The sequence below is a fragment of the Drosophila innubila genome (assembly GCF_004354385.1).
Source record: "Drosophila innubila isolate TH190305 chromosome 2R unlocalized genomic scaffold, UK_Dinn_1.0 1_C_2R, whole genome shotgun sequence".
NCBI classification, from domain to species: domain Eukaryota; kingdom Metazoa; phylum Arthropoda; class Insecta; order Diptera; family Drosophilidae; genus Drosophila; species Drosophila innubila.
The window spans coordinates 24507587-24533719 of NW_022995374.1; the positions used below are offsets into that span (position 1 = coordinate 24507587).

General features: G+C 36.5%; 3 protein-coding genes across 4 annotated transcripts in view; 2 read left to right on the top strand and 1 right to left on the bottom strand.

Moving 5' to 3' along the window:
* Positions 1-1533, top strand: part of LOC117784854 (myosin heavy chain, non-muscle) — a 31113-nt gene extending 29580 nt beyond the window's left edge. The window contains exon 12 of the mRNA XM_034622699.1: positions 1089-1533. Within this exon, the coding sequence (XP_034478590.1) occupies positions 1089-1230 (142 nt within the window). The 3' untranslated portion in view covers positions 1231-1533. The remainder of the gene's footprint in view (positions 1-1088) is intronic.
* A 637-nt stretch (positions 1534-2170) lies between these two features.
* LOC117784860 (lysosome membrane protein 2) lies at positions 2171-9297 on the bottom strand. 2 transcript variants are annotated; one of them, XM_034622710.1, is made up of 7 exons: positions 8615-9297; positions 6055-6310; positions 5884-5975; positions 5580-5807; positions 3463-3747; positions 2802-3393; positions 2171-2741 (listed from the first exon to the last, which is right to left on the bottom strand). In XM_034622710.1, the coding sequence occupies exons 2-7, from the start codon at positions 6275-6277 to the stop codon at positions 2380-2382; spliced, it is 1782 nt and encodes a 593-aa protein (XP_034478601.1). In that variant the 5' UTR covers positions 6278-6310; positions 8615-9297; the 3' UTR covers positions 2171-2379. The 2 variants fall into 2 exon arrangements, with proteins under 2 accessions (XP_034478601.1, XP_034478600.1); XM_034622709.1 differs by having other exon boundaries at positions 7852-9297.
* Positions 9298-14031: 4734 nt separating this feature from the next.
* Positions 14032-24419, top strand: LOC117784865 (scavenger receptor class B member 1). The gene is made up of 7 exons (XM_034622715.1): positions 14032-14174; positions 19795-19889; positions 21984-22236; positions 22311-22484; positions 22553-23124; positions 23179-23300; positions 23365-24419. Exons 2-7 carry the CDS (start codon positions 19829-19831, stop codon positions 23749-23751), a joined length of 1569 nt encoding a protein of 522 aa, XP_034478606.1. The 5' UTR covers positions 14032-14174; positions 19795-19828; the 3' UTR covers positions 23752-24419.
* Positions 24420-26133: the final 1714 nt, after the last annotated feature.

Sequence of the window (26133 nt, forward strand, 5' to 3'; positions counted from 1 at the left end):
TCATGAGTCTGTCTAATTAGTATATAATCTTTGCAGAGGGTATTCTTAATGTGCAATGCATTAAGGGAGGAGTGGCAGATTTTATAAAGCATATATTTCTTATGACATGTTGGGTCATAAAACCAAGTTAATCTGTCCGTCTGTCTCAAATTTTAAGTTTTTTTTTTGATAAAATTTAAACTAAAAGAATCAGATAACTATATTATACAGCTTCAATCAAAGCGATCGGTCGGAAATCAATTTTTAGTAAGATAACTCTATTAACTCTATAATTAACAAGAGTGTATTTGGTTAACTCTTATACATTCGGACCAAATTTTCCTAATATCGGAATACTATATCATAGGATCGATTGACCTAAGATCAACGCTTTGAATGAAAAATTTGGTTTCACGAGTTATCTCAACAAATCTCACAAATAGTGTATTTGTTATTTATATACGCATCTTGATCAAATTAAAATCGAGTTAATATATCATATAGCTATCATGGGAACGCCCAAAATTTCATACAGGGCTCTGCAAGGGTATTAAGTCTTCGGCTTGCCGAAAATAACCTTTATTTCTTTTATTATTTTATTTCTTTGGTTATTTTTTATTGACGCTCTCAACTCGACGGTTGTCATTCATCTATAGCTCGATTCAGGTGGCCGAGACTGAAAAGGCCAAGGCGTATTCGCCCAAAAAGGATGCTGCACTCATTATGAATTGTGAGGGTCTGCATTAGGTTTCGTTTCGCTTCGCTTCTACTTTTGGTAGGCTGTAAGTGCTGGCCAACGTCATCATCATCAACATTCCTCATAATCCAGAGAATGTACCCGAGAATCTCGTGCATGTTATCCAAATACACAGACACACACACGTACACACAGCCACACGTATCCATACACACATGCGTTCCGTGCGATCTAATTGTGTTTCCGAGTTCGATCTGCCCTGTTCCCACAATAGAATCTTAGAGACTGTTCCCCGATCTAGTTTTGTTTTACGTGTATGTTTAATTTGTTGACCTGCACGCTTAGTAACTCTATTTCATATCACTCCTTTGCATCTTTAATTAATTGCATACTCTCTCCATTTACCTTATAGACGCACCGGCGGCATGGGCCTCAGTTCCACCCGGCTCACGGGCACACCTTCATCCAAGCGCGGAGGCGGCGGGGGCGGCGGCGGCGACGACAGCTCATCGGTGCAGGATGAATCATTAGATGGCGAGGATTCTGGCAATTGACGCGTTAATTATTAAAAACAAAAATCAACAAAAACAAAAACAAAAAAAAACAACAAAAAGAAAATAAACGATTATATTTTAATGTTTCTTTTATATAATTTCTCTGTTATTTTTTATATAAACTATTATACTTAATTAAAAACTTAAAAACAACAAACGCAAAACAAAATAATAATAATACATACATAAAAAAAGGAAATCTACAACAAATACGCGTATTAACTTTTCCATCTTCCAAAAAAACACATTTTCAATCTCCCAACAACATGCAATAAACTCAACCGATTTTATAATCGAAGTACATTAATAAATACATGCATTTAATAACTAAAGGTTTATAAAACAATCAAATGTTGAACAAGCAACTAATATACGAATTTCGTTTTGTTTAGAAACAATAAATATTTGCTATTATAACAAATTAAAAGTCCGCAATTCGTTTATTATCACATTCTACTTAAAAAGTAAGGCCATAGATGGCGCATATGTGCTTCGCAAACCAGACAAAAGTTGGCGCCACTCTTTTGAAAATAGAAAAGGAAACTATCTATGTTCTTATCATTCTCTATAAATTTGAAGGTAGAGAATTGGATTTTAATTTAAATTAGAATTAAAGTTCGAATTGTGTAAAATTTTGTTGGAGCAAAATTAAACAATTGTTAAAAATTTAATTTGGTATTCAAAGCTGCGCGTTTACAAACTTGATTAAGCTGGCAGCGCTGTTCCAATGTGCCCGTTCACCTTCAGCGGTAGTCAACTGTCTATCGATAACATCCTCTGTGCTGCTCAGCTCTTGTCAGCAAGCAAATGTAACGGAAACCTTAATTTTGAATGGGATTTTAAATAAATTGATTTGTAAATATTAATATATCATTTATTATTATTGTGTTTGAGGTACTTCTTATAATTTATTGAACATTTGTTGGATTCTTTATACATATTATACATATATACAATTTATTAAGTCTACAGTTTTTGTTCTAGGCTAATACTAATCTAAGCTACATCATGACAAATTCGAAAATCTCTTTGTTTTTTAAGGCACACTAACGCGTTTCTCCTTTGGGCTGCATACTTAATGCTACCCACCCCACCCGCTCCCCCAATCTCAACCACAACTACAGCTACAACTACAACTACAACAAATTGTTAATGGCACTCATGACCCCCATGATGCGAATGACCGACGCTGTGTGCCACATGCACTTGGACCACAACAACGCCGCTACTTCCTGGTCCCCCATTGAGAGCCTCCAGCTCGGCTGAGGACTTGTTATGCTCCAGCTGCTGTTCGTCGCGCCTGCTGTTCAGATAGTAAACGCTCGCTACGATCAGGCTGAACATGGTGACCGATACCAAAAGGGTGCCGTATTTGAGGGCCAGCTGTATGGCGTCCAGGCCAAATGTGCTGATGTAGAGCGTGCGCAGCAGGTCGTCGTTAAGGTCACCAGCGGTTATCTCAATCCAAATCAGGGGTAAGATGGTGCCATTCTCCAGGTGATAAGCTTGATCTGTAAGTGTATTTGGTTCGGTTACTGGCCAGTTAATTGATCTGATTTAGCTTCACTTACTTATCAGGAGCGGCGTCTTGTCCACCATTATGTTGATTTGTACGCGGGAGGCGCCACCGACAGGGAAGCCGAAACGCGGATGGATATCGGCGAATGTCTGATGCAGTTCGGCCTCCGGCTTGATGCCCTCAAAGTTCTTGTACAGTACAGGATCGCCAGAGAAGAAGTGCGGGAATGAGGGAAAGATGGGCGAATCATCGTAGCATCTGGTCGCATTGATGACCCCGCTCGGCAAGCAGAGATCGGTGTTCCTGCAGTAGCATTCATTAGCCGGATTCTCGGAAGGATGGGCAAACACGTCCATTGGCGTGCGATAGCGCAAAACATTGATGTCATCGTATATGGTCTCCTCCCTCTCAAAGTGAAGCGGAACCTTGCGGCACAGCACCTGCAGGAAGACATTCACTGGTCTGCGTTCCTGCAATATGCTGGGTGAGAACATGGAGGGTTCACTGCCATTGATGCTATTGCACTCGTCACCCTCCCAGAAATCCAGCTGCGGCTTCCCATTGAACTGTGTGATGATGCTGAACTTTGAGATGTCATCTTCGCCAGTGTTCAATTGAACCGAGTCCACGCTGGTGCCATTGCGCTATAGATGAATGAATTTGAATATAATTTAAATTGAGTTTAAGAATTTAAGAATAAGACTTGAGCTTACGGTTCTCAGTAGGCCAAAATGCGTCTTTCCGCGACCGATAGACTGGAGAGACTTCATACTGATGATCTTGTCCGGATAGCCCCATAGATATTCATGGACAGTCAGGCGCCTAAAGAGCGGCTCCTTCAAAAACTGGGCAATAAACATCGTGATACCCGCACGCTGAAGCAGAGGAAACCGCTTAATATGCACCGCAGCCGAGATTAAGGGCACATTGGGCACCAGCACCACATCATCTTCCCGTATTGTTGACTTATTCGACAGAAGCTTGTATGATTTGCGATCCTGCAAATGTCAAGGAATAGTTTTAGATCAGGGATGGACAGTCAAGCAATAGAAATCACAAAAAACAATCTTTAGGAATCATCAATTACATCATTATATAAAAAGGCATTTCACAAAGTTCAATTTCATTAATTAAAAGAGGTTCATCGAACAACACTGAAATCCAGAGACTGTAATCATTGTTAGTTTTAGTCGGGGCTTTAGTCGAGACACCGACTAGGGGATAACCGTGACTCAATTTAGATATATATAAAGCTCTTACTGTGAAAAAACTTCTGAGTCGCACCATACGCAAAAAGGTTGAGTAGTACATAAAAATAACTATTTACGCAGTGTCGAATGTCATTTTTGTTTTAGTTTATATATTTTTTTTAAATTTATATATTAAATTTAATATCGTTCTTCACAAAATTGGATATCAGAAATTTTGGGACATCGAAAAACTTTCGTCACTAGACTTTAACGTCGTTAAGAGGAAGATTTCAGAAATCTTTTGAATTTTATTTGCTTCTGACATTGATACTTTGAAAGAAAATTATTAATGTGCTTACTGCAAATTGAAAAATCAATTCACAATTACATGAACGCAGGATACCCTATGCTCAGACATTTAAAAGTTGCTTGGCACACCGAAGATTTGATGCATTTAATTTTCTACTGATTGCTCCAATGAGAGCTATGTTATATAGTCAACCGATTTTCATAAAGCTCGGTTGGTATGCATAAGACCAACTTCAATATATTTCAAAAAAAAAAAATACTTTAAAAACTAAAACTTATCTTTCGACCGATCGTTTCCATGACAGCTATATGATATAGTGAACCAATGTCAATAAAATTTGGTCAGGACGAATACAACTGACATAAATGCATTATCGTTAAGAGTGATTAAGATATCTTAAAAAACATAATAGTTTTTTTAATACTAAAACTTAATTTATGACCGATCCTTTCAATGGTAACTATATGATATAGTGAACCGATTTGAACCAATTTTAGTCAGTATGTATAAGACTGACATATGCATTATCTGTCAGATTGGTTTAGATATCTCGAAACACGAATAAGTTTTTCGTATGAAAACGTGATATTTCACCGACCGTAAAATGTATTTATTTAGATAACAGGTAATATCTTCCAAACACCTCTGCAAAAATTATGTATCATATATCAAAAGCTAAAAAAAGTTATACATGTTAGAGCATATTGAAAATAAATAAATCGTTAGAGCCGTTTTGTCGGAAATCGCTAAAATGTAAGCTAAAATACCTTATTTCACCGGTAAAATTTTACCCGAGTACTTTAGAAAAAAAGTTTTAAAGTTTTTAGTCTACGCCTAAAAGCCCTCAAACACACCTTTTTAATGATATATGGGACATATCTGTTGCTTCTATGGTTGGAAACTATTGGGGTTTCATTTTTAGCGGGACTTAGTGTTTTCACGCTAAACTAGCGGGTTTTTCAAAATGTCGTCGAAGAAAAATTTCTTGATTTTCGAAGAGGAATTAATCTCCGTCACTTTTGACTTTTCATTTCATATTGAAAATGCCTTTAAAAATTTCAAGTTTATTTGTCTTTTGAACCAGTTGTTTGATTTGGGTGATCGCTAAAATCTTTGCCGCGGAAGCAACTTTTCGTCGCAACGGCGCTGCCGGTGAGATTTCGGTCTAAAATTTTAAATATATATTCTTAACACTTTAAAGAAAATTTGGACCAAAAATAAAAGAAGGCGTGGCATGGGAACATAGAACATAGTCATAGAACAGATTACCTGCTACTACCATTAATTTTATTTAATATTATGATGATTGCTTTCATCTGAATGTACTTACCCTAAAGGTAACTGTGTAATTATCGTTGAAGGACACTTCATCCTTCACCGTGTGCTCCTGGTAGGTGATTGGACCCAGATCCACAACATGCATCTTATCCGCCCGTCCGTCCAGATACTCTTCAATGTTGGTATAGTTGAAGATGTGGGCCTTGAGTACAGTATCGTAATCAGTTTCTGGATTCATCCAACTCTTGGCTGTCTCCGAATTATTAGCGAGTACTAGTTTCTGTAAGTAACGCAGTAACGAATTACGGATAAAATGTAACGATTAAGACTCGGATTATGCGAATTTGGGGAATTACCTGGAGCATGGTATTATTATAGTATTCGGTGAACCACATTACAAAGAATCCGGTCACGCTTATCACAAACAGCAGAAACATGAAGCCCAACACTGTTAAGGTCAAATGAGGAGAATCAAAAAATGGTTTAGTGAGTGCTCAATTCGAACGTATTCATGTATTACAACTCACTTATCAGTGAGCCAATATCCTTGGACGATAGATTGCGTAGACTCAAGGCGTCCAGTATCATGTCTAGCAGCGAATACGTCTCCGAGCTGCTGCTGTATCCAAGGCCCATTGTGTTTCCATTATGTTGCGAGTTCAAAGTGTTGGACTTTGATTTGTTTTGCACTGTGAGATCCTCTTGATGGGGCAGCTGCTGTGCCACATCATTGCTGGTGGCATGTGACATTATCTCTGTATCAGTTTCTGGTTGAGTATTTCACTAAGAATAAAAGAAAAAAAACGGTAAAAATAAAAGTCTTGATCTTAACTTTGAATCGACTTTATCGGCCACGTGTGACAGTCAGCCTATATATGTATAATAGGGTTGTCTTTGGGAATTCAAGTACACGTGGAACTCTTATCACAATATTGATGCTTCATCGATTTGTGGCGTAGAGTTCATTGAACACATACTTGACACACTCGACTTCGCAAATGCCTACAAAGTTATAGAATATATATATTTCGAGTCAGTACCTACAATATTTCTGTCCCTATCTATATAGGAATATATAGTATTTGTCTAGATGGATGTGCAGCTTAAGCAGCTCTTAACCAGCCGATCGTTCAACAGAATGTGTACCAACTAATCTGGGTTTTATATTTTCACAAGCTACGCGTGCTGATCAAATCAAAGTACAACAATGTACAGCTATATACTAATATATGTACTTATGTATTTTCATATAGAGTCGCTCTCTACTGATAACAGCAGCGCGGCAAATACTAAGTACGTATTTGTACTCATATATTACCAGAAGGCTACAATTCATAAAGAAAATATTTAGCGATTATTTGTACATATTTCAATAATATTAAGTATATAGTTAAGCACAAGGGATATTTGTTGTACCTACATACAGTGTCTCATAGCTAATTTGGGCCACCATTCTTACAGATATATTTGTAACATTATAAGAGTTTATCTTTGAATTGGAAAAAGATTCAGAAGTTAACTTTTTAAGTCAGCTTAAGTTTTAAAAATAAGCAAGATACGTTATAAGATAATTAAAATCAATTATTAAGATGAATAAGAAATTTTCAGAATAAGAAACATCAGATTTTATGTATTAATTTTTATTATTTAGATTACTTTAAATCGTAATACTTAAAATGCATAACAAAAATTAAAAGTAATAATACAAATAAATGTGTACTTGAAAAACATATAAAAGCACTAGCTAATATTTCTCTTTTCTAATTTGTATTATCCTTTAACAAATTTAACAAATTTCCATTTTCAATTTTAACAATACACATTAAAAGTAATATATGGAATTAGTTATTATACAATATCACAACAAAATCCTTGTGATCTTAATATTTTAATTGAAAAAAAAGTATTGTCAAAAATGTAAAGGGTCAATTAAGCTGTGAGCCACTGTGAATACTCTTCTACTCTATTTGCCAAGTTTTGCATCTGATTTCAGCTAAAAAAAAAAAACGGTTCAACGGCTTCTGATAAGCTAACGCTGTGTTGCAATACGAAAATAAAAATTTTCCAATAATTTAAAAACACACGCATACATACAAACATGTCTATAACTTATCAATAAGAGATTTTGGCGATAATACACGAACTTGTTGAGGTGTCTAACTAAGTAAATGATTTACATATTGCTGTACAAGCTGCGCATTCACAGATCAACACATATTTACCAAATAAATAAAAACCGTTCTTAGCCTGAATAATTAAGCAACTGATATGCATACCAACACACACACACGCACACACATAGGTATATGCGCATACATACATACGTTTGCAAGCAGCAGGCGTTGAAAGCTTTTGAAGGTTGCACCGATGCAATTGTTCTTGTAGTTGTTCTCTGACTGTCGTCTGCTTGCTATAAAATTAGTTTGGCGCTGCAGAAAATGTAGCAAGTCTCTGTGCTCCGTGCCATTGACTGATAACACAATGACACGGCCTGCGGAAGATGTCTTTTTAGTAAGTGAGTGTGAGTGAGCGTGCGAGAGCATGAGATTGTGTTGAGATCCAAATCAAAGATCGAGTTGATCGCATGCACTTGAAAATACGAAAAAAACAATCAGCAACAAAAAGCTTATCAAGCAGAAATAGCGACGTCGACGTTGACGGCGCAGCTAAGCAGCTCAGCTGTTCACGTTGTGCGCAACGAAATGGAAATGAAACACGCACAATTAAATTGCAGCCGCGCTCCCAAACACACACACTCTCTCTCTCTCTTCTGAGTGCTGCTGTCTCTCGCTTGCACTTGCTGTTGTAAATAAGATGCTCTCGCTCTGGCTTGCAGTTACTGAGACGCCAGCCAAACATTTGTCGTCTTAATTAATAATTTGTCGCTATTTACGCTGAATGCGCACAAAAAATGTAGTCAAAATGTTTAGCTTATTATTGCCGTTTTTTTTGTGCTCGTCTTCTCTTATTATTATTATTAATTCCACTGCGACCCGACACGCTATACATAGGAGTTGTTGTCGTTTGTAGCTGATAGATACTTGTGCGTTCTGGTTTTGTTATTTGTTATTTGTTATTTCTTATTACTTGTTGCTGGTATTGCTCTTGCTCTCGTTGTTGTTCTCGTTGTTGTTGTTATTGCTGCTCCAGTCTTTGCTTTTTGTTTTGTTGCCTTGTGCTCGCGTTCTTTGTTTTCCACTTGATTCTTTGTTTTCGTCGCTGTTCCGTTGCTGCTTGCTGTCTGCCTGCTGATCGCTGGCAGTTGTTGTTGTTTTCTTTTTTCTCTGTTCTTGTTATTGTTTTTCTTTTTGAAAGGCGACAAGCTGGTTTTCCGTTCGACTTGTTACAAATTCGTTGCATATAAATGGAGTTTACTGTCAGCTTAGCTTTCCATTCAGCTTAGTTTTTTCATTACCAACAATTAATTGAACACTTGCCTGCCTGCCCACTTGGCCCAATAAGAAAAGTCCAGAGACAATACTACATATTCGTCTCGCTTTTGTGGCCCACTGTTTCAATCTTAGCCACTAACGGATTATGATTAGCGGACCACGCACTATCAAAACGATTGAGATTACGATTCCGATTACTGCGCACCCCGCGATTAGATTTCTTTTTGTTTCGTTTCGTATCGTTTCGTTATTGTTCCAGTTCTATATGGTTGTTGTTCTTTGAAATTGGGGTACGTTTTGAGTTGGAACGGAGCGCGTTGCGTTCTGTCCAGGAAACAAGTTATTACTACGACGCGCGCAGAACGCATTCACTGCCAGCTGCTGCTTTGCTGCTCTGCTCTCCCTCTGCCACTGTCTCTGCTGCTCTCCTGCTCTGCTCAGTTGCGTCGCTGCATTCAAGTATTGATAAGGAGAAGACGACCGACAGCTTTGATTGCTGCCTGTCTTCGTTGTCGTTGTTGTTTACGTATCGGGATTTCTTGTTTAATTTATGTTTTTTTTTTACGTACATACGTACATACATACATATACATATGAACAACGACACAAAGTGCAAATTTAATCGCTACAAAAACAAAGAGATTCATCCACAGTCAAGACATGATCTTGTATATAGGAATCTAGCTGGAGCATCGCATCTAATGACTGCTCTGCTTAGACCTCTTACTACTTCGACAACTCAGCAACTCGTCGTCGTTGTCTTTTCATTATTATTATCACATCGGTGTTAGCGAGTCAACAGAGAGTTGCTCTATTTAATTCTCATCATCGGTCGAAGTCGAAGTGAATATGATGTGCACTGCGAGAAATTCCATTGTGTGTGTGTGTGGGAGAGGTGGAAGCAGAATACATAAGTATTTGTGTGTGTATACCAGTTTTGTTGTTGTTTTTACTGGTGTTTACAATGCAATTCAACCCTCTGTCGCAGCTATTTTGCTGATCTACGAATCAAAAGTGTTATACAGATCTGTTATAAATCGATTTTTCACTGCAATTTTACTCTCTTTAGCAGTTGATTGCTAAAATAGAATATTCCATGATGAGACAATGTTTTAAAATTTAAATAGATTCTTTATCTATTACACACTCACTGGCTGATGAATGACTTTCTATGGAAAAGAACAGTTACACAGGTGTGTTAAAAATAACTTTTATAGGATTTTTCTTTTGTTTTGTCATTAAATTCGGCTTTCTTCAAGTTCATAAAGCCTTTAATCCATTTTCGAAGTTTGCAAAAACCAATTAAGTCCAAATAATGCACTCAGCTATAATTTTAGAACTGACATTACTCATCTAATTAGCGCGTTAACATGATTTATTTCGTTCAAAGTGAAACTGCGTCTTACTCCACCCACAGCAAGTGCTACTTACAACAAAGATTCACAGTTTTGAGTAGTAATTAACAGAAATTTCTCTTTGTGTACTCAAGTTGTTGCCTTGTTAACGCACTCTGTCTCCCAGTTTCCTTATAATATAATATTATGATAGATACATACATACCCGTCCACACCTCAAAGTACGTTGTTGTAGGTAGGTATATATTTAGATATATTATCTGATTGTACACGTACGAGTATTAAACGTGTTGTTCTGGGGACTCATATTCACTCTGTGGGTCTTTGCATCTATTTTAGAGCTGTAAAATAGCTGATAACCGCGAAAAGCGAGTGTCGAGTTATTGAACCCTGCTCCAAGTGTATTCTACATTTATCAGTTTAGTCAAGAGTTTATAATAATCTCGCACTTGTACATATTTATTTCGCATTTCCCCATTATCTCACTCTTACCTCCTGCACAGTCAGCAGCGCTTAAAAACGAGCTATTTATTTTGTCACTCAATGTGCGTGTTGAGATTTACACCCTGTGCTATAAATTTTAGCGGGTATATTGCTTCATTAAAGATTTTATACGTTCAACTTTTGTAGCAATACAAATAATTCTATTCTAGATATTTTTACTGGGTATTTAGTAGACATGTAGAACAGTTCATTATTGTTTACCATATGGCAACATCATCCAAACAAATGATAGCCTCTTTGAACTTTGTTCACAGCACTGAAGTGATTAAGTTGACGACTAAGCTTATGAATGTATATGCTATATACTATATACGAGAAAATCAATATTGAAATGTTTTCGTGTACATAATACTTATTCAATCATTTAATTTAACTGTGAGATCTATCAAAGATTGACAAGAGAACTTACGAGATGTTTTCAGTTAACATATTGACTAAATATCAGCAGCTTTTAGTCAGCTGTCTGACAGATTGAGTGACGTTAAGTCAACAGCAGCTGGAGTTGCCAAATGAGCAATTTTAACTTGGGAGTATTTGGTTTAAGAGATTTTAAGCTGTTATCACAGCTGTTGCTCGTCTTGGGACCTACGTCAATTGCCGATTGTCTTATCAGTGTCGCGAATGCCCTGCAGTATTTATTTCCTATATTGCCATCAACAAGTACAAGTCTATCTCTTATCAGTACTTAGTACTAAACCGTTGAAAGGCACTTTTAACAATGTCCCCATCTGCCCCCTAGGGCAATTTCGACAATGAATATTTCCCCAGATTGCCAGGCGATTTTTGCCAAAAATAGATTTAAATTCTTTTTAAATATAATTCCCACTTTACAAATTCAAAATTCCAGTGATTATTCTCGTAGAAATAAACGTTGGTATTATGATTCAAAATGCAAATAGACAACCTTCTGTATCGTAAGTTGAAAATTTATCTATAATTGAACTCAAGCGGGGGTCTTACGTGGGCAATTGATAGCACGCAATCCCATTGAATTAATACAACCAGTAACATAAGTATTAACAGTGTATGATATGCAAATTTTTTCGCATTGCTAGCTGCCTCTACAACTAAACTAAAAATCAGTTGAAAACTAAAGGAAACTATTTATTTAGATATAAAAATTCAATTAGACAATAAGATTTCAAAATAACAATATTTGTAGGTATTTTTTTTACGATTCTTTATTAATCTTTTGTCTACTCTTTAAGCTATTATTTTCATTATAGTATTATATATATTTTGATATTTATATTCTTGGTATTGCTAGTGCTATTTTTTTATAATTATATTTTTATTATTTTATAAAATTTATTTTTTTATTTTTATTGTAATTAGTTAATTTATAATTTAATTTTAGTTTTGATAATTATTAAGCTGATAATCCTCTTTTGTATTCCCAACATGAAAATCTAGGTATCGAGATAAATTATAAAGTATTAACTTGTAACCACCGGTATTATCTTGTTGATTCTTATCGATTTCATACTTTTATTACATTTTTACAATATATAAATCTTAATTTTATCTTGATTTTGTGTTAAGTAATGTTAAGAAAGATTAGAGGTTACTTAATACAACTTTATAGGTTTGAAAAGTCAAGGATAATTATAAAAATAAATTAAAAACTAAACGTAGCCTCAGCAAGAATAAATTTTCTGCAATTGTGTTGATCGTGTAAAATTTATTACTTGTTTGTAATATTAATGGGATCATTAAAACAAATGCGCCAGTTTGTACGTCAGTTTTACACACGTATATATGTACTCGTAAACAAAAAGGTCGCATGCAACCCGGTTAGCCTTAGTGGCGTATAAAGTTGTTATACTTGTGCGGTTAGACACATGTGTTGGCCGGGAGTATAAAACTGAAGTATAGGTTATTTTCGATGTAGTTCAAGGTTGACCCAAATGACTTATTATATATTTCATGAGACTGAGTATTCTTTTCAATATATAGTCTATGCTAGAACGAATTTCATTAATCTTTGGAATTTATATGCAGATAAGAAATAATGCAGATTCTCTGAATACGAGCTCGATGAAATTCCCATGATATCACTTGAGGAAACCTTTACATTTACTTGGAACTCAATTCCCAAGCGTCTTTTACTCGGACACTATAAGTTATATTAAAAAAATAGTTATGTCGTATTTCCTACAAATATTTCCAGTCCAACTGCAATGCAAATGCAACAAGTTTTTTCATGGTGAATGCAAATGCAAATTGAAATGCGTGTTATTTCCACAACAAAATTTGCATACATTTTGCAGCCTTGCATTTTCTGTTTTCAATCTTCAGTTGTCATATTTGTGTTAAGTAAACACGAAGATAACCAAAATAACTTAAAGATTCTGCGATTCTTGTCTGTAAATATATTGCACAAGCAACTAGAACAACAACAACAACAATGGCAGGGGCTTGTGTCAAGTTGGACACTATAGAAATAAAGCAATAGCAACAACAACAACATTAATAACAACAACATCAAGTGTGGCTGCTGCATAAATTCTTTGTGGTTGTAATTGTTGTTGGGTGTTTCGCAAACAACAACAACAAATGTGAGTCATTTACTCGTTTTGGGCATAATCATTTTTGTGTGTGGAAATCATAGATATGTTTGTTGTTGTCGTTGTCGTTGCACGTTTTGGAATCGACAGCATAAAATGAAACGATACGAAACGAAAGACTTCAATGCAAGCAACAAACTTGTTTTTATCAGCACACACAAACACACACACACATACACGCATGCGCAGACTAAATAAAGCACAACAAAAAATAGCAAAGCAACAGCAGAAATAGTAACAGCAACGACAACAACAACAGCAACAACAACAGCAACAACAACAGCAACAGCATGACAAACGGCATTTAGCAGAGCTTTTATTACATGCATTGCAAGGCGAGCATGAGCAAAAAGCTTTCATGCTGCACTCCTCATCAACCGAAGAGTACGAGTGTGAGTGCGAGTACGAAGTACAAACAAATGCTGAGCATGCTTAGCACTTGAGCACTTAAAGCTTACTCTCGCTTTTGACGCCGACGCCAACGACGACGACGACGCCGACGCTGATGTTGGCGTACTTGTAGAAGCTGAAGCTGGCGATAACGTCGCTGACCGTTTACGTTTTTACCTGTTTATCTGGTTTTTTGTCGCAACACAAGCTGAGCTTGAGCTTGAGCTTTTACAGCTGCGACTGCGACGGCAACGGCGACAACGACGGTGACTGACTTCACTGACTGTTGCGCTGTTGCTGTTGCGCTGGCTAAACATCTTTTCAGTGTGCGCGCATTTCAAGTCTTCAGTTTCTCAGCGGCTTTGCTAGCGTACAAGTCGTTGCTTTTTAGCCGTAAATCCGTTTTAGCCGTTGCCGTTGCCGTTTTAGCCGTTGCCGGGTGCGTTACTTAAAAAGACAAGAATTTTGATTGCATATATTTATCAGTGTAAAGCCGACTCGTGCTCGCTCTCTGTGTGCGTCTGTGTGTTAGTGTGCGAGTGTGAGTGTGTTGTCCACGAGTATGTGTTAATTTTACTATTTTGAAATGCCTGCGGTAGCCTGACAAGCAAATCTTGTAGTTGTTGTTGTGGTTGTTTGTCTGTCTCGCTTTTTGTATCCCTCCTTTTGCTCATGATTCGCTGTTTCGCTGGTGTCTTTCACAAAATCAACAGGCAACAAGTGTAACACCATACATACATACATTTGTATATGGTATATATATGTTGCACGTTGTGCAGTGTAGTCGCATTCCAAACCATTACTGCAGTAAAAGTTGCGAGCTGGGCGTTGATAAAATGCCAAGAAAGCCACATCAATAGAAAAAGACAAATATATGTACATATGTAAATATATGTAGATACATTTACATACATTGTATATGTATCATTATTTAAAGGCTGTTGCAAGACCTTGCCAGTCAGCCAAATGTAACCAAATTGAACATGCTTATTGACTTTAACTGCGCTCCAAAGCGGAAAATCATTAAGATACATGTGTAACTTCAGCACACATACATACAAGAGCGCATTTGATGTTTGTATATATGTACGTATGTATGTACATACGTGCATAGTTTTTTTTATTTATGATTACTTATGTGGAAAAAGTGAAATTTCGCTGTTGACGCCACGAAGAAGCAGCCACTCAAAACGAAATAAAAGCTAAACATCGAAATCAAAGTGAAGCGCGCATAACATTCGCTTTAAATGAAATGAAATGAAATGGAATAAAATGAAATGAAATAAATAAATAAATACATAAATAAATACAGCCAAATCGCTGACCACATAACATATCCAAGCACACACACACACAAACACACAGACTGAGCTCTGAAATATATCCGTTTTAGCAAGCCAGCGAAAGGAGAGAGGCGAGTGTAAAGAGAGCAAAAGCGTGCGTAAAAAGAGATTGTGCGTTTGTTAGTTTTAGTTAAAAGCCCTTCAAAGAGCGTGCCGTTTGTGAATGTATGTATGTAACGTTGAAATGATTCATTTTAAAGTTGCGTGCGGTGCGACAATTGTCGCGCTTTGTCTGCAGACTTCCCCTCGCCCCAGTCATTCCCCACTTCTCTCCTCCCCTTAACATCTTTCGCAATAACAACAACAGCAACAATAAGAAGACTAAACTGACCTACTGCCGAGATGGAGATGGAATTGAAATTGTCACCGAGACATGTCATTGACGCTATTGTTTAACAAAAGAAAAAAAAACTTAAATCACTTTATTGTACGTATTATCAAATGCAACAAAAACAATAGCAGTAGCAATGGCAACAGCAACAGCATAAGTGGCAGCAGCTTTACCGCAATATTTGGCAGGCAAGCAAGCCAAAAAAAATAAAATAAAAAGTCAAATTAAACAAAAATTGTCAACAGCTTGACTGTTGTTGTTGCTGTTGTTGTCGCTCACTTTTTGGCCCGACCAGTGTCAGCAGCAGCAACAACAACAACAACAACAACGTTGAATAAAATGGGTCAGGGTAATTGTTTACACTAAGTAGCTGCTGCTACTGCTGTACTTGTTGTTGTTGTGTTTGTGCAACACTTAAACGCAGTGAAATTATGCGGCGCCGCAAAGTGCTGCAAGTTAACCAGTGCTGTGTTGTATGTTGTGTGCTGTGTGCTTGGCAATGACGGATCTCCACTTTCAGTTCGATGCGATTCTCACAGTCTCTCCCAGTCAGTCTGTATAAAGATTGGCAACTCAGCACTTTATTTTTATTTTTTTGCTAGTAGAAAGTAAGTTTCTATTGAAGTGATGTTGGATTCTGTTTAAGTTTAAGCGCAAAGCAATTTCACGCTAAGGCCCCAACAGTTGTTAATTAAACTGCACCAACAACAATTACAAAAATACAAATACAGTGAAAGAACCATTAAAAGTCTCAAGTGAAAACAGCACACATTATGCTAAACTGCCAACAACTGTTGACATTTGTTACAGGAATTCAGCTGAAAATAGAAAACAGCTGAAAATTCCCTAAATAACTTTATCAAAACTGATACTACTCGTAAATGTTATTTATCAGGAGTCTTCAATCAATATCTAACAGCGCAAAAGCAATTATAAATTGTAGTGTTCTTAATAACCAGAAATTAATTCATTTGAAAGATAAAAAAATGGTGAAGAGATTTGACAAAATATCAAGTTTATTGAATTAAAATAAATAGTTTTTTGAATTTAACAAAAATGGATAAATTAAATTTTAAAATAATTTATAATTTGTGGCAGTTAGTATTTATAATAATACAACAAATAAAATCGTTGCTTAAAGAACGTCGATATATTGAACGATTGTTTTAAAACTTACTTTAAAATTTTAAGATACAACGGTGAACAAAATTATTTTGACAAAACTAAAGTTAAATCTATTCCCTACTTAAAGTTATTTTATTTACATTTTGGCATCAATAGAAAGTTCTTCAAAATGCCGTTTGAATGATACAAAACTTTCCTTAACCCTTTAAGTACACATTGAAAATTTAGAATTTAAGAAATCTACTTTTTTACTTTTTTTCTAGGGCTGAATGTTTTGCTGCATAAACAATTTCTCCAAATAAGTGTAATGGTGACTGCAACAATTTTTTTTCAAAAAAACTATGATTTTTTGAAACTTGCAAAAAATTACATTTTTGGGCACATTTTCCTCTCTTTCATACAAAATTTTTCTGAGATCATCCCATACAAAAAATTACAAGAAACAGAATGTCAAAAGAATCATAGCATAGTTTAGGGCGCATTCTTCAGTAAGGGGAAGAAACAAAGCAGCTGTTTTAGAATCAAGCAAAGCTGATAATAAACAACCTGACGAGCTGTAATCTTTGTCCACATTGATTCTAATCATATTCAGATAATTGCAGCTGTTAGCGAAACAGGTCGTACCAGTTGTTGTGCTGTTTTGTAACATTCACCAAGAATTTCCTCAGATAATTTGTATAAACAGTGGCGCAGTTCCATTGAAATCGATGTCGATGTCGATGTCGATGTTGTTACGCCTGGTTGGATCCGGCTGATCAGGCAACAGCTTGTTGCAATCAGCTCTTCAGGTTAAGCCGAGTTTCTAATCGAAATCAATACTGAAAATTCAATTGCAAATCATATGATAGAGTATACGAGCATATAGATTCGAGTACTTTGTAAATATAAAATGTATGTCCAGTCAAAGTCAATTTGGCATTCAGTGGCCAAAGCAATTTGCTGCTTGATTTATGGCCCATACAAAGCGGCTCAATGATGGGCCCAATGATTATGGTCAGAGTGTCGTCAAAATAAAATTTAAAAAAAAATCCAAAACAAAATTGAAAAAAGAAGAAAAATGTATAAATAATTATTAGTTAATTACTATTCAATACGCGTGGACATGGACGTGGCTCGAACTGGCCTTTTGGCGTCACTAACTGTATGTGTTGAGCATTTGTATCTGTATCTGTAGCTGAGCATTTGTATCTGTATCTGTATCTATATCGGAGCAGCAGCGACCTTCAGAGCGCACTAAACTCCGCGGAATACACAAACTCATCTCAATGTGTGTGTGTGTGCCTATAAGCTCAAAGTACAATGATCGAGTGTTTGTGGAGATTTCTAGACGAGCAGATACCCTGTATTATTAGAGTATCTGACAATATCAACTCTTCTGCTATTGTTAATATATCTGCTATACCTATGTCGAAAATAAGTAAGTGGAGAGTGATAAGCGAAGAGATACCCTGCTAGCAACTAGCTGTTTTTACTGAAATACCTGCTATACCCTCGAAAAGTTTTTAATCTCATTATTATTTCCTTTGCTGTTGGTTTTTCAGTGTCATTTCTAAGCCATTTTATGGTTACAGGGTATGCTTTAAACACAAAGATAAACAAGAAAAAATAGCATAAACTTATTGCTGGTTTCCGTGACATGGTCAAGTGATGTTTAACCGCAAATAAATACAAACCGTCCGACACGAAGATATGCGTTTTCAAAGCGAACCTTTTTCAGACGTGCCTATAAACCGAATTGCAATGCACTTTACCGTAAACAAAGCCAATAGCACCAGCTACAGATACAGATGCATACATGTATCTGGATGCGTTATCGTGTGTATCTAGTTTGACGTGATATTAAATAACAGAGCAGTTACAGGCCTTAATGATCACAAAACTCTCCAACTGCAAATTCATTGATTGCATAAAAGTCGACTCGAAAGATTTGCCTAACAACAAAACTAGACAAATTTTTTATAAACTGACAAATTGACGCATTGGCAATTAAATCTTTTGAGTTTTTTCTGTTCGTAGATATTTTTCTATTGTTTCGTGAGGCGCCTGCAAATGGTTGGCGAATGAATGAAATTTTGAATGTTTTTTTAATGTTTTCATTGCGCCTTTTGGCTGCAATTGTCAATAATAAAGCAGTTAACAAGCAAACAGGCAACACGCTTTATCGAAATTATGGCCCAACAATAGCCCTGGCCTCGGTCAAGGTGTTTGCCAAAATTATAAATATAAATTTTTCATATATTTGTTGAGTTTTTTTTATTTAAAAAACGTATATGAAAACTGCTCGCATGGCCATTAAGAGACGTTCAGACGTTTTGGCATAAATTTTAATTGCTTGACTCTGGGGACTTTGTGCCGGAATCGAGAGTCGTTGTTGTAGTTGTAGCTGTAGTTGTAGTTGGTCTCGCAGTTAGAGTCAAAGTTGGAGTTAAAGTCAAAGTCGGAGGTTAAGCGAGCTTGCATAGTATCTAGTAACTCAATCTGTGCCCTTTGTTGGCTTATTGTCAACATTAATAGCAACAATAAGCAACAACAATAGCAATAAGTAATAGCTTTAAAGATGAGTAATTATGTAAAAGCCTAAAAAGCAAAGTTAAATCCAAAAAAATGAAAACAAAAACTGAAGAATAACTCTTAACAAAAATCAAAATTTGTACCCAGTGTGCTGACTTGGCAAGGTTCTGAAGAACAACAACAATAACAACAATAACAATAAATAGCATAACAAAAGATTGTATATCACTTTGTCCAAATAACGAGACACACACAAAAGCCCAAAGAGAGTGTGTCGAAAAGCGTCTCTGATAAATCAAGTAAAGACAAAAGCAACAATAACAATTCAAGAAACAAATACAACAACGTCAAAGACAACACAAGGTTAACACGCCCAGAAACGTGTCTGGGAGATTTTGGGGGTCTGAAGCTTCTCCCTCTGAACAAGTTTCAACTTGTCTCTGCGATTATTTCTACACTTTTGCTTTGTTTTAAAAATAAGTCAAATGTTTTTATAATAATAACAATAAAATGCTCACAATGATCACTGTCAACATCATTATTACCATGATTATTGTGTAGTGTCTAGAGTTCTGCAACTTTGCCCGACTATCAACTGGAAAGACGAGAGATCATAATATTTTAACATACTCATATGACAAAATATTCCACGCTTTATTTTCGCATTAAAAATGCCCAGTTTATGATTCGCCATGAAACCAGAGATTTTTTTTATTAATATTGCTTTCATATATTTTATGCAATTTTAGTTGAGAACCCGAAGGCGATTTACACGTTGACAACATGAACGGACCCAAACACAAACTCTGCACAAAATTATCCAGCACATATCTGCGCAAATGGTGTAAGTAGAAGCCTAGCATCTAAAATTAAGAGTACCAAGTAAAGAAAAGACCAATTTGTGAGCTGCAGCCAACTTAACAAGTGGAAAACCGCGCTTCCTTAACTGTTAGTTAGCTGCAGCCAACTTAATAAGGATATTTTACTATTAAGCGCTGCCAGAAATTTGAGGACTCGAATTCCCTTTAATTAAAATGGGAAAGTTGCCAGATCATTGGAATTCCACAATCCATTCACTTATTGCCCAATAATGATTCTTTATATAAGAATCCAGAAGATTTCCGTATTGTATTGAATAGGAATTGAATTATATTGAAGTCATTGGCTAGTCAGAAACTACTGGCTGTTATTTTCTATGACTGGTTATACTGGTATTTCAATTTGGAATTCTAATTGATTCCACGCATAAGTATTATATACTTAAATACTTAAAGCCAAGCTTCGGACGGACATTGAGTTGCTCTATCAAGGTCTTTACACAAACTCCAGATACTTGTTCAGTTAGCGAGGCACATCATTGTTTACCTGCCTTTAGAACGATTTATTTCACACATTTTTGGATGATTCATACACTAGGTCTATTGCGTTCTGAAGTTTCATAAATAGGCGAATGTAGTTCAATTTATATTTATAGATCGATCGAAGTCGAGAGTTTCGATGGCAAAAATGATTATAGCGATTAGAACTTGAAACTGGGTTATCATGAGCTTTGATATTATCATCGGCATTTAATAAAATTATTATAAAGCCAACTTTCAGGTTAAATCTTATTAAAGTGGTTCTGTAATTTATGCATTTATTCAAGCGAATGATTAATTGCTAATTGCAGGCTATTTTCAATGATATTATTGTATGAATAGAATTAATTATCAGTGAGAGATCAGCTTCTAAAGGTTAAAAGATCAAATTCTCGAGATTTATGTAAGAATGCAACTTGAGATAAAAACTAACGTTTAGTTTACGGCCAATACTAACCCCTCTGGCCCTCAGACCTTCGAACTGAACCCAATTAGTTTCGATTCTATGGCCCATTAGCCGATTTCAGTCAAACAGAAAACGTGCTGTGGGTGCATGATTAGCTTCGGTTTTTCCGGGCGGTTTGACTCATTCAGTCTATTCATACTGAGCCTATCGATCGTATATATAATCGATAGATCTAGCGAGCGATAGACCTCGAAACCAACAAATACTGCAAGTAATAGATTCAGTAAGTGATTAGTATCAATTATTATAGAATTTTATTGATCTATTAAAAATGTAATCTAGTTAATTACAAACCTATATAACTGGCTATCGGTCGATCTAGCAATGTTCTTATCTAGTTAATTATCATTCTAGTGATCTACTTGCCGTTGAAACTAGAATCCTAGTAGTTGATCAATCTAATGGAAATTAAGTTAAAAAGTCTTGTAAGCGATTGATACAGCCATCGATTAGGTTCGGTTAGTCTAGGTTATTCTGACTGCTCGACCGAAGTCGAGTTCACTCAGGCCGATTGGCCCATTGGCTGTCCGGTATCTGTAGGGTTAATAGTGAGCCATTAATTAATTGATCAATAAATCGATCTAGAGAATGATAGATATATGAATCAAATAAACGATAAACCTTGTAAGTGAGAAAGTGATCGATTAATCGATTTGAGAATATGCAAATAATGTTATTATCTACAAATACAGTATGAGATAGATACCATAAACTATCGGTGTAGTAGGCGTTTTACTTTTTAACCTACTAACCTAGTGATCTATGAAGCTAGTAATTCAATCTATCAGTTAATGGAGATGGCAAACAATCGATCCTGTAGGCAACCAATCAGAGATATAGTAATCGATAAATATATAAATTCGTATAAATCGATTATATGCATAAATCGACTACAATTTGCTAATGCATTCACAGTGATCACAATCGGAATTGGTGTTATTGATAAAGTAGTCGATCGATCTATTGATCAAATGTTGTAATCATTGATCCAGTAATCGAAAAATATGACAATATATAGATCGATAAATCGATGAATTTAACTATCGATATGTGTAGCTATCGATAAACTTGTTTTAAAATGTAACTCTTTTACCATTTACTTGTGCATTCACAGGGATCACAATTGCAATTGGTGCAGTGCTGATAATTGGAGGCGTTTTGGTGGCCTGCCAATTCACGGCGTTGATCAATGTCGTCGTTGATCGGATGATAGCGCTACGTGTGGGAACCAAGACCTTTGGATGGTGGGCCAAGCCTCCAGTGGAGCCCCGCATCAGTTTGTATGTGTACAATGTGACAAACGCCGACGATTTTCTAAGCAACGGGTCCAAGGCCATTGTTGATGAGGTGGGACCCTATATTTACAGGTAAGTGCCCCCTCCCTCCTCCTCTTCTTCGGCACGTGTAAGACCTGAAAGTAATCGCTGCAATTTTCATATAGCGAGACATGGGAAAAGGTGAACATTGTGGAGAATGACAATGGAACGCTGAGCTATAATCTGCGCAAGATTTACAAGTTCCGTGAAGATCTGTCCGTTGGACCCGAAGACGATGTGGTTATTGTGCCCAACATTCCCATGCTGAGTGCCACCTCACAGAGTAAACATGCAGCCAGGTGAGATTCCAATGCCAAATTCCACTTGAATTGAAATTGAAACTGAACTTGAACTTGGATTCTTTCAGATTCCTCCGCTTGGCAATGGCAAGTATCATGGATATATTGAAGATCAAGCCATTTGTGCAAGTCTCAGTGGGCCAATTGCTGTGGGGCTATGAGGATCCATTGCTGAAACTGGCCAAGGATGTGGTGCCCAAGGAACAGAAGTTGCCCTATGAGGAGTTCGGTCTTCTCTATGGCAAGAATGGCACCTCATCGGATCGTGTGACGGTCTTCACGGGCGTCGACGATATCAAGCAGTATGGCATCATTGATAGGTTCAATGGACGGACACATTTGCCGCATTGGACCTCGGATAACTGCAATCGTCTTGATGGTACCGATGGCTCCATATTCCCGCCCCACATCGAGAAGAGCCGCATCCTGGAGGTCTACGACAAAGATCTGTGCCGTCTGCTGCCCTTGGTGTTCGAGAAGGAGGTGATGACCACTAACGAAGTGCCCGGCTATCGGTTTACCCCACCCGAGTGGGTTTTCGCCGATGTCGATAGCCATCCCGACAACATGTGCTATTGTCCAGCCGGCAAGCCATCCTGTTCCCCGAATGGACTCTTCAATGTGTCGCTCTGTCAATACGGTAAGGAATAAACAAGAGGACGATCAGCATTTCTTCTAATTCATTTCTTTTTAGACTCACCCATTATGCTGAGCTTCCCACATTTCTATCTGGCCGACGATAGTTTGAGGACTCAAGTTGAAGGCATTTCTCCACCAACAAAGGAGAAGCATCAGTTCTTCTTCGATGTGCAGCCTGTAAGTGATCGATAAAGTTATTCCTATCGATTCCGATCTCTAATTCAATTCAATTCTCTTTTAGAAAATGGGCACCACATTGAGTGTGCGAGCTCGAATTCAAATCAATCTGGCGGTCAGTCAGGTGTTTGATATCAAGCAGGTGGCCAACTTCCCAGACATCATCTTCCCCATTTTGTGGTTCGAGGAGGGCATCGATAATCTGCCCGACGAAGTCACGAATCTGATGAGATTCGCTGAAACAATTCCGCCCAAAATCCGTGTCGGTCTCATTGTGGGACTCAGTGTTCTGGGCGTGGCATTGTTGGTCCTCTCCACCTTCTGTTTGATCCGCAACTCGCACAGGCAGAGCACACTGCATCTGGAGGCCTCGAATTATCTGGCCACCGCTCAGGTGGACATGAACAAGAAACAGAACAAGGATAACACTCCAAGCAATCCACGATATTGATCTGAGATCGGCGATCTGCAGCTCTCCTTGGTTTATTGTCTCTTAGGGCCTTAGGGCACTTTTAGTTTTAAATACAAAATTTATGCTAGTTACGCAAATGCGGATACGAGTGCGGATGCGGATGTGGTTGCGAATGAGTTGTAATCTAGAACAATATGGAGCTGGGAAGACTTATATGTACACGTGTATGTACTTATTGTATATTGTATATGTTTTGGTAGAAACTCGTTATTAAGTACTTAACTTTAATCATTACTGAGCTTTCAAAGTGCATTAGCCTATAGTCTGTCCAACGGTCGTGATCGCTATAAGTCTCAAGAAAAGAAAACACAAAAACCCATTAATAACTTGGCCAAAATCTTAACAAACACAAAAACGAGAATGAAAACAAATTGTGCGATATTCCAAATAAGTCACAAAAGTTCTACCTGAAGTTCCGTCCCCGCATTTCAATGTGCTTGATTAGACCTAAAAAATGGATTATTTACGAATACGGACTGGCGAACTTCCCGAACTAAAATCAATCAATCAATAATATAATATAATATCAAATATATATTAAGAATATATATGTAAAACTAATGTATATCGTATCTATATCTGTATAATGTATATGACTTTAATGTGTACAATAAATTACGCTATTATTTTAATTAGGCACATAAAAACCCCAAACGCATTCCTCTGCAATTAATTCTCCTCGACAGAAACCATCTATGGAATATTTAATGATATAATCGCTTGATAGATATAACATATACCATATTTTATGTGTATCTAAGCAATAAGTTTCCTTTTCCACAACATTTTGGCAACAATAAAAGAAACCCAAAAACAATAAAAATTCGAGAAATAAATCTAAGTACTTTTTGGTTTTAGCGAACCATAAATATTTTATTAATTATATATCTGATGTACCCTTACACAGGGTTAAACAACTTGGCCAAATTTATTGTAACATTGTTGAAAAACAAAAGGAAATCCAACTTAGTATCTAGAGAGTCATCTATTCATATACACTAGGATCAATAAAAAAGTGTCGCAAAAAGAAAACTCGAGTTCAATAAAGAGGCAACAGGAAGTGTATCGTATGCTATATATATATGTGTATGTTATATTTGCATAAAAAAAAGGTTTTTCTTTAATGGTTCTCTTCTCAAGTAGTAACCCTTTAGGTAATATTTTCCGAATTAAATTTAAAACTAGTCGGAAATGCTAAAGTCGAATACCCGTTACATACTTTTAGGAGCTTGTGTTTCTTTAATTATAATTATTAATAACTTTAATAGGCCGCAACTGCCGTTTTACCTGTCCGATCTTGCAGCTATTAAGTGGGATAATAGATATGAAAAAAAGATAACGATTAACGTTTTATCTGAAAAAATGTAGGCGTCGCGGTCTGTGTTCAAAATTTGGTTGCTCTATCTCTTATAGTCTCTGAAATCCAGGCGGTCACACGGACGGACAATCAGACAGACGGACAAATGGACATGGCTATATCAGCTGTTGATGCTGATCTAATATATATCTAAATTAAAGGGTCGGAGATGTCTCCTTCTCCCTGTTACATACATACAACACAAAATACCCTTTTACTTATTTTTTAAGCAACGTGTATACAAATTGTTATTCATTTTCTATTTAAACGCCAGTGTTGGGGAAAAAACCTTATTTCCTCTGTAAAATGACAAGAAATAAATCCTCAACATCAAATCTAACCTTTTTTAATGCTATGATACAAACAGACAAACTGACTTTTCATATCATTTTGGGAATGCCATTAAAGATTCCAAATTTTATTATTGTATCTTTTGAACCAGTTTTTAAATTGTGATGTTCGAGGTATCCTTCGAAGCGTATTTTTAAGAAGAATTTTAAAATTAAAAAATTATATAAAAAGGCTCCAACGGCTCCCTCCCACTTACACCCCCTTACCTCATGATCCAGGTGAGTTAGCAAAAGTCTTAGAATGCAATTTTGTTAATTAAGACAATACCTTTTGTTCGGCATGTAACTCGAACAGTCGTAGCAAAGTCTTAGTTGTCGGATCGGGATTATCCAGGTTTTATTTGACGCATAATTTTGATAAACATAAAAATGTGGCCAATTTACACCGCCTTATCTCCTGAAACAAGCGATTTTCGAAAAATTCTAGAATGCACTTAGTTAAAGCTATATCTTTCGATCGGTACATAGCTCTCGGTTAGTCGTGAATATATTGCTAGTCGCCTTTCGCACTTTTCGTGACGATTCGTCACTAGAGTGGAAAGCCCCATACAGTGATATATTCTATAGCTGAGTACAAATATATGAATGTTAAAGATGAAATTGTTTCTTATGTTCCTATGAAAGCGAGTGTAACTATGAAGCTGCATAGAGGGT